This window comes from Aethalodelphis obliquidens, unplaced genomic scaffold, assembly GCF_003676395.1.
Source record: "Aethalodelphis obliquidens isolate GAN/ISIS:26980383/991018 unplaced genomic scaffold, ASM367639v1 scaffold18, whole genome shotgun sequence".
In the NCBI taxonomy this organism is placed as follows: domain Eukaryota; kingdom Metazoa; phylum Chordata; class Mammalia; order Artiodactyla; family Delphinidae; genus Aethalodelphis; species Aethalodelphis obliquidens.
Window position 1 is genome coordinate 726,368 of NW_020837962.1, and position 9,107 is coordinate 735,474.

General features: G+C 52.3%; 1 protein-coding gene, 1 non-coding gene and 1 pseudogene across 4 annotated transcripts in view; 1 reads left to right on the forward strand and 2 right to left on the reverse strand.

Moving 5' to 3' along the window:
• ABCC1 (ATP binding cassette subfamily C member 1 (ABCC1 blood group)) overlaps positions 1 to 7,777 on the reverse strand; it is a 133,474-nt gene extending 125,697 nt beyond the window's left edge. For all 3 annotated transcript variants that reach the window (XR_003435062.1, XM_027117284.1, XM_027117282.1), the window contains exon 1: positions 7,656 to 7,777. Coding sequence is in view for 2 of the 3 variants with exons in the window: in XM_027117284.1 (XP_026973085.1) it covers positions 7,656 to 7,703 (48 nt within the window). In the remaining variant the exon portion in view is untranslated. The remainder of the gene's footprint in view (positions 1 to 7,655) is intronic.
• The window catches only part of LOC113626591 (transforming protein RhoA pseudogene), a 29,778-nt pseudogene continuing 28,372 nt past the window's right edge, over positions 7,702 to 9,107 (forward strand).
• On the reverse strand, positions 8,883 to 8,973 carry LOC113626649 (small nucleolar RNA SNORD116). Its single transcript, XR_003435204.1, has one exon. It is a non-coding gene; the product is annotated as a small nucleolar RNA SNORD116 (small nucleolar RNA).

Below are 9,107 nucleotides of genomic sequence, written 5' to 3' on the forward strand. Positions count from 1 at the left end.
TGACTTACTTCACTCAAACATCTAGTTTTAAAAGAAGAGTTTTCTAGCAATCTATAGAAAGTCATCTTAATCGTGCAAGAAAAGCACCTCATCATCTTAATGGGTCCTGAAAAGGCTTTGAAGGGGAATCAAGTGGGGAATTCCAACTTGATCTGACCCTGAACGGTGCAGCTAAGGTTCTGAAACAGATGAAACTCATTGAAAAATATAAACCTGAGACTCGCTCAAACCTAAATGGATCAAAAGCCCATGACTATCGGGGAGCAAGTAACGCTCCATCTCCTCGCTAAGCTGCAGTGAGCTTCTTCCTTGGAATTTCCAAACCCTTATTATTACCACAAGCCATTTTATTAGTGCTTTATGGATTTTTGCAGAATGCTCCAGGCAAGATTTTCATGAGACAGGCTCTGCACCTCAGGGTCTTTGCATCTGCTGTTCCCTCTGTCTGAGGCTCCCTTCCCCCAGCCCTTGCACAGCCAGCTTTGCCATTCAGGTCAAAGGTCAAATGTCACCTCCTCCAAAAAGCCTTCCCTGGACATGCCCCTATCATAGCTTGCACCCCAGTTCTTCCCAGTTCACATCTTTGCGGCACTTGCCGCCACCCAAAATCATTTTGGTCATCCCCAGCGTAAGCTCCATGAGAACGTGGACCTCGTCTGCCTTGTTCGTGGCTGTATTCCCAGCGTCTAGAACAGTGTCAGCACCCTCTAGATGCTCAATTAATAATAAAAGACTGAATAAATGAACGAGTGAGAAAAGGTTGCGGGAAGAACAGGAGAACGAATCCAGTGTTGTAAAAACCACTCTCAAGCTGTCCGTGCCGGGGAAACGCAGGCACTTGAAAACTGCTCTCCAGAGAGGAAGGTATCCCCAAGCAAGTATCCGTAGTTACCCAAGAGGCCAATAAAAGGTAAACGGAGGTTCTCAGAGAGACAACTCACTGAGAGGGAAGGAAAAAGCCTCAAAAAACCTGAATTATTCCCCAATGGTACCGGATGCCACCCTCCCCGGGTCACCTAGAACCCATTTTCCAGAACTTGGCAACCTCCTCCAGGAGATGAAACCCCACAATTAAACCAAGGGGAAACTTAAGTAGAGTCTCGACTTTGTAACTGTCCACCTATCCTGGGGCAGTTTAAGATGAACGAGCAGCGCTTCAAAGCTGACCTCTAAGGACCAGGACTTCACGCTGGGACTGAGCCGTCAGAAACCCCACTCCCAACCCAAATGGATTCGGGGAGAAAAGCCCTGGGTGGAAAGTGGCAAAGAGCATGGAAACGGCTGCAATCGCTTCTCTAGCTAATTGGAGTTTAACCTCCTTAACATCTCATTAAGCTTCTCCACAGCAACCCCAATAAGCCAATTACGGGAGACGTTCAACAGCCTAAAAACTCAAGGAAGGCTTCCCTAGTGGCGCAGTGGTTGAGAGTCCGCCTGCCGATGCAGGGGACACGGGTTCGTGCCCCGGTCCGGGAAGATCCCACATGAGAGGCCCGCGTACCGCAAAAAAAAAAAAAAACTTAAGGAAATGCAGGAGGGGTGAGACAAAAGTCTTGCCCCAGATTTCTCCTCCAGATTCCTCCCCACCAACGGCTGTGGGACTTCGCCACCCAGGGGACGTCTGACAACGTCTGAAGACATTTTTGTTGTCACGACAGCGGGGAGGTGCTACTGGCACTTAGTGGGTAGAGGCCAGGGATGCTGCCAAACAGCCCAGAGCGCACAGGGCAGACCCACAACGGAGTTATCTGGCCCAAAAGGTCAAGAGTGCCCAGGATGAGAAACTGCTCCACACCTACCACCTCTCCCCCACGCCGGTTTCCTCACTGCTCAGCCTTCAAGAGGGAAGCAGGGGTTCCACAGCTCCACCGGAAGAGACACTGTCTCAGTTACCACGCCAGGTTGGGGGAAACACTCGCCTCAGGATGTTCAAGTCCTTGTCATTATCTCAATCCATTTCATTAGCCCTTTATTCCTTTTGGCAAAACGTTCAGGTAAGTTTTTATGGGCTAGAGTTTTACTGACCATTAAGAGCTGATGAAATCTAGACCTTATCCCACCATGAAAATCTGGAGCCGACATCACAAACTAGACGCTTGCTTCAAATTCCCCGGGCATTGATAATTTGTTTATCCATCTCCCTCCTGCCAACATGACCAAGCTAGAGCAGCACCAAACCAGTGAGCCAGAGCGGCCCCAGTCACCTCACCAAAAGGCCGGGCTTCAAAGCAGGAGATGCCGACTCAAATGCCTATGGGTGCCAGGTGGGGTCCATCAGTGAGGGAAGCAGACCAGGTAAGAAAGCACGAAGAAAAAAGGCAACGGACGCCGGGCCTACGAATTAAAGCACAATAAGGAGGAGCGGGGACTGCGGCAACCTGGGGCCAGCAGGCCTGTTCTGCAGGGGGCAGCCCCAGCTGACCACCACCACGTACAAACACGGGCCCTCATGCAATGATTTTTCAAAAGTCAGAAATGCAGATTTTTCTGTGAATTCTCCCCATCTGTAAATATTAGCAATCATAGTAATTCAACATTAAAATAAAGTCAAAGCAGCACACCAGTGGGCCAGATCTAACTCCCCCCAAGGAACTCGTACCTCAGACACTCAAATTCAAATGCTAATGGCGCCTACAGTATGCCAGGCTCTGAGTCCTGGAAAAAGGGACGGACCAGACTCAGTTCTGACCTTTGCAAGACAAAATATAAGCAGTTGGATGTGGAAGCTGGAAGGCTTGTTCTACCTGAGAATCCATTCCAAACAGGTAAGGGACTATGTCATCCTTAGAGGGCTCCGGAAAGAGGTTTAAACCCAGCTCACAAGCCACTCCAAAGCTTCATGTCATTCATTCCTTCAGTAAATATTTACTGAGCACCTACTATGTTCCAGGCACTGTTCCAGGTGCTGGAATTACACAGCACAGGCAAAACCTCTGTCCCTGTGAAGTTGACCTTTTGGTGAGAGTTTACAGGGAGTAAACAAAACAAATAAGTAAGAGATTTGGTGTAGGGCTTCCCTCGTGGCGCAGTGGTTGAGAGTCCGCCTGCCGATGCAGGGGACGCAGGTTCGGGCCCCGGTCTGGGAGGATCCCACATGCTGCGGAGCAGCTGGGCCCGTGAGCCATGGTCGCTGGGCCTGCGCATCCGGAGCCTGTGCTCCGCAACGGGAGAGGCCACAACAGCGAGAGGCCCGCGTACCGCAAAAAAAAAAAAAAAAAGATTTGGTGTAGATGGCAGTACGTACTGGGTTGGGGAGGGGGGGTTGGGAGGAGCCAGAGGACTGGGAATACAAGGAAGCGGCAGGGAGTCAGGGAAAGGCTGACTGGGGTGACATCTGAACAAGGATTTGAAGGTGCAGGAGCATTCTGGGCAGGGGAAACAGCAACTGCAAAGGCCCTGAGGCAGTGTGAGGGAGACAGAAAGTACCAGGTGATGTGGTCAGAGAGGTGAGGGGACCAGATGCTGTCAGGCCTTGTAAACCTCTCTAAGCCCTCTGGCTTTTTCCCTGAGGGAAGTGGGGCGTCGCTGCAGGGTCTTGGGCAGAAGGGGGAGAGGATCTGACCTCTGTCTTTAACAGGAGCCCTCTGGCTGCGGGGTTGAGACCAGACTGTAGGGGCCAAGGAGGGCAGCAGGGAACGCACTGAGGCGGGAACACCCAAATGCAGGATTGAGCCCATGGTGGCTCTGGCCAGAGCAGCAGCTGGAGAAGCAGTGAGAAGCAGGCATTCTGAAGGAACAGGCAACAGGATTTGCTGAGAGATCAGCTGTGCAACGGGAGGCAAAGGTGGGGAGTCAAGGATGACGCAGGGTTTGGGCCTGAGCCTCTGGGGACAGGGCTGCCATCAGCTGAGATGGGGAGGGCTGGGGTGAGGGGGCTCCAAGTTCCATGTGGGACGCGGTAAACTGGAGCCACCCATGAGACACCCAGGTGGAGACGTTAGTTCCAAAAAGTTGAGAACACAAATGGAAAGAGAGATTTTCCATCCACCACTGGGTTCCAAACGTGAGGCTCCTCCAAGACTATCACAAACAGAGCCGGTCCAGCTGGGAGAAGATCACGGCTCCTTGTTGTTGGGTCGTTCTGCAAGGCTGGAGGGGAACCCAGGAACCCTGAACTAGCCCTTGCCCTGCCCATGCCTCTCAAATGGCTTTTCTCCTCCCAAAGCCATCCACCTTGTCACGCTGCCATTCTGGGCCTCAGATTCAACATGCGTGAAGTGAGGTGGACGGAGGCGAAGACCCCATCAGTTCCAGGGCCCCTTTGGCTCTAATCCGCAAGGGAGAGAGGAGACTGGAAGGAGGGGCAGAGAGGAAGGTGGAGGAAGGCACAGTGATGCGTCTAAAAACCCATAGAAAATTTGAAGAATGGGGGAAAAATAAATCCGCTCATTCTACATTGTTGTAAAGCCTAAGGGAGCTAATTACGCCAGGAATTAGCCTGACCCCAAGGTCAGACCTTACCCCAAGAAGAATTTCAAATGGTTTCTAAAATACTCCTTTTCTCCCACCCTTTAGCAGCTAAACTGAATATTCAGGGGGTTACTCAGGTGGAAGATGGTTCAGGGCAGCTCCGTGGCAAGTATCAGCACCAGGACCAAATATTAGCAGGACTCCATGAACCATGACACAGATCCACCACTTCTGTTCATCCCCAGCAGCAGCAGGTACAGCAGCAAAAATTAACTAGAAAATTCCAGTTGCTGCACCGCTCACATGTACTAAGTGCTAACTGTATACCAAGCAGCAACATTCTAAGCACCTGCCAAGGATTCTCTTGGTACCGTGTTACCATCCTCATTATACACATGGGGAAACTGAGGCATGGAGGGGGAAGTAACTCGCCCAAGCTGCAGAGCCAGGATTTGAACCCCAGAGATGTGAGCACTGCTCAGAGCCGCCATACTCCACTGCTTACTGACTTGTCGCTTACTTTTCGACATTTTCTGATTTTTCTACACTGGACGTGCAACACATTAATAAATGAATTTTTTAAAAAAATTAACTCGCAAGGGGAGGCCCGTGCCCATTTTCCCAACCATCATTTAAACATCAGCCACAAAACAGTCCTTCCTACCCGCCCCCCTACAACCACCCTCAAAAAAAAAACAAAGGCAAACCCAGTGCTGGGGAACTCAGCCCCTGTTTTCCATTTAGATAACCAAGTTCCTCTTTTTCCATCCCAGAGCATTTGCCTGGGTGAAGGTGGGAAGTCAGCCAAACACTCACCACAGGCTATTTCCACGTGCTGGTTTTTCTGGCCATTTCCTGGGGCTCAGAGGCCGGCACTGGCCCAGGAACAAAGCTCTGACTAGAGTCTCAGGTGGGCTAGTCACCTTGATTTCTAAACACATGACCTTGGTCAAGGGAGGAGGCAGGCATGACTGGGTGGGTGGCCCAATCCCATGCCCCAGGTGAAGAAAAAGTGGGTCCAAAGGAAGGACAAGCAACTCGAAACACACAACTTCATCTTTGGAAAGAAGAATAATAACCTCTGCTTAACTCTGTGCAGGGCACAGGCTGAGCCACTTGCACAGATGGACTCATTTACTTTTCAAAACAACCGCAGGAGGTTGAGACTTTGGGGGCCCCCACCCCCACTTTACAGATGAGGAAACTGAGGCACAGAGAGGCACACTGGCTTGCCCAAGGTCACAGAATCTCTCCCGGCCTTGAGTGTGTGCCCTGGAAAACACAGAAGTCACCTGCTTTCAATTACATTTGGTTTCTCCTGCTACCTGGAAGTTCTCATGCCCCAGCTGCCTACTCTCAAACTCTGGTTCCAGGGCACCTCCAGAAATTGGGACATCCAGCAAGTCCAGAAATCCAGAGGGAGGGAGCACAGAGAAAAGTCTGCAGGGCCAAAGACTGGGGAAAGATGCAGGGCCTGGCAGAAGGGAAAGCCAACCACCTGGCAACTTCTGTAGCAAAAGTCCTTGCAGGAGAAAAAACACAACTGTTTCCCCGGATGAGCTTCTTTAGCTAAATAAACGGAGGACACCCCCAAACCCAGTCGACTTTGGAAAACCTGACTAGACGTCAACTGCCAGTTGCCATCAATGAAATACACCCTGGTGCAGAATCTAATTTACAGCCGCCTATTTTTTCCCCTCTGTAATTTATGAGAAGAAAATAAACAAGGAAATACTCCAGTATTCACAGCCAGCACTAGACCAGATCCCCATCTGATTCTTGCAGAAATCATCTTGCTGTTGTTACACCAGGTACGGGGAGCAAGGACTCCTCAGATTCTCTTCTCTCTGCTAAGTACAACACTACTTTGCAAATAAGTCTGCTCTCCAATTAGTCCTGGACCTTGAGTGCAAAGCTCTGGACTATTTCCAGCCCCAGAGTAAATCTCTGATCCCACTGGCCTGAAAATGTGAGACATACCCAGCAGTGTTTTGTTATTCTACCAAGTGATACCTCCCAAAAATAAAGCCTTTCCCACGGGGCCCTCAAGGATGACTTTTCAACACTCCAAATGCAGCCTGCAAGGAGAGGACCACAAAACAGAACAAGAAGGTATTTTTGGATGCTAATCACTGGCTCCAAAGAACCAAGGGTGTTTCCCTCTCCTGATTCCTAAACAAAAGTGGGAAAACTATCCTGTCCAGAACTGCATTCCGTGTTTACCAATAATCAAGATGGTGGGACACAAGAGTGCTTCCTGTAACAAAGAGGCAAATAGCGTTACTGGGAAACTAAAGCCCAAGACACTGGGGATTAAACCACAGAGAATAGACTCCGAAGACTCAGCAGGCTCAGCAATGGACATTCAGAAGAAACCTGGAGGTGGGGGTCCCCACAGAGACGAGCCTCACGTTTCAGGGGGTGGAATGGCACGCCCACTGGTACCAGGATACTGGGCATCCTCAGCTGCACCCCAAACCTGACCCCAGGGTCAGGCAAGTCAGAGCAGGGGTGAGCAGCCCTACCTTCTTTCCTGGCTGTTCCTCAAACTTCCCTAATTTTCCCCCTGTTCCCCCAAACTCCCCTCAAAGTATAAGCAAAAGGAAAGTAAAAGATGACCAAAAAAATTGTAACCACAGGAGACTAATATGGATGCAAAACAAGTGGGGAGGGGGAAAACCTCAACCCAGTCGCTGGAAGCCCCTTTCCATAGCCTGAGCCCTTCCCCAGCTCAGCCCTTTGGTAACGGGGTGTTTGCGAAAAGGGGGCTCCAAACCACAAAGGAGATGGGGGAACTTAAGCAGCGAGACACCCCCCACCTCTGGCGCCTCCTTCCCCGGCAGGTTATTTTTAATCGAAAAGGGAACCCCAGAGCGGACAGGGCCCCTCTTTTCAGCCGCCTCCCCCAGGCTCTGGCCTCTCACCTTCCCCCAAAAGCCCCAGAGCCGGGCACAGGCAACCCCTCCCCAACGCCCTGCTTCCCCGGAGCCGAGTCACCCAAGTTTTCCCCCCTCAGCAGCTCTCCCGAAGGGGCCGGCCGCGGGCGGGTTGGGGAGCGGAGCCCCCAGGCCAGCTGCTGGGTGGGGAGCCCGGCGCTCGGGGCGGCAGGGGTCCCCGGGGCTGCGGGCCCGGCCCGCCCTTCCCGGCGCTTCGCCCTAACCGCCTGCCTCCCCGCCCGCCGGCCTCCCTCCCTCCCGCTCCCCGCCGCCGGCCCCACGCGGCACGGGCGGCCGCCGAGCACTTACCCAGAAGGGGTCTGAGCCATCGACGCTGCAGAAGCCGCGGAGCGCCATGCGGCCGGCTCGGGCACGGCGGGCAGCGGCGGACGGACTAGCCCGGCTGCTGGCGGCGGCGGCGGCGGCGGCGAGGGCGGGAGGCAGCGGCGGAGGGAGCCGGGGCCGCAACGCCGCCTGGTTGGCCGGCGCGTCACGGGGATGCGGCGGCCCCGCCCCGCACGGCCCCGCCCCGCTCACCTCGTCCGGCCCGCTTGGGCCACGGCGGGAGGTTGCACCGTCGCTGGTCCGGCCGGTTGGCTCCGGACCCTCGGGCGCCCGATCTTACCCCCTCATAGGAGGCCCGGGGAAGTCCGCTGTAGATGCGACCGCGACCTTTGCGTTCAGACCCCGCGACCAGTTTTCAAATCCTTCTGTAACAACAACGACGACGACAGCATTAGTAATAGAAACAACCGGGGGAAATAGAGTGTACTTATCCATCTATGAGCCAGGAGAGTGCCAGACACCGTAGCTGCGTCCTCACTGCACCCTCACTGTTATGACTCCCTTTTCATGAAGGAAGAAAACAAGAGGCAGAGAGGTTTGAGTGACTTCTCCAGGGTCACCGGGCTTACCCAGCCTGCTGACTCCAGAGCTGACGCAGAAACAGTAGGAGGTGGATACTCTATTTAATCTATGCTTTACGGGTGGAGAAACTGAGGCTCAGAGAGGTGAAGCGACTTGCCCAAGGTCACACAGCTGGCAAGTGGCAAAAGTGGGGCTGGAACCCATGACCAGTCTGACTCCAGAGCACTCGTAGCCTGAAGGCTCCAATCTCCAACCCAAACAGCTGTGTGCAAGCAGCTTTGACATTTTCTCCACCTTCTCTGCAGCACTTAGGAAATAACCAGGTTACTGATCTTTACCTTTGAGGTAAAGAAACTGAGGACTAGAGATACAGTAATAATTAACAAGCATTCACAGTCATGGGGCTTCCCAAGGCTGAGCTGTTAGCAATGAACATGAATTAACATGTGTAATGCTCACAAGAACCCCAAGCGGTAAGTACTATTATTATCCCCATCTTACAGTTGAGGAGACTGAGGCCCACTGAGGCAGAGTACTTTGTCAGGGATTATGTAGACCGTAAGTGGCTGAACCAAACTTTGAATCCAAGCTGACTGATCGGGAAGGGAGGAATCTATAATGCTAACCATCTTGCCATACTGTCTCTTTTTTTTTTTTTCCTTTTTTTTTGGACCTCAGATTCGATGAGACGGTAGAGTGTTCTCACTCATTTTGTTCAGATTTTCCAAGGAATGCATACTATACTGTCTCTTTTTAATACACAGGCAGCCAGTGACAGAAGCTGGGCCTGGGGCCTGGGAGTCAAAGCTTTCCTCCTTAATCCCCTGCCTGATGTATGGTTTCCATTACACACACACACACACACACACACACACACACACACACACACACACA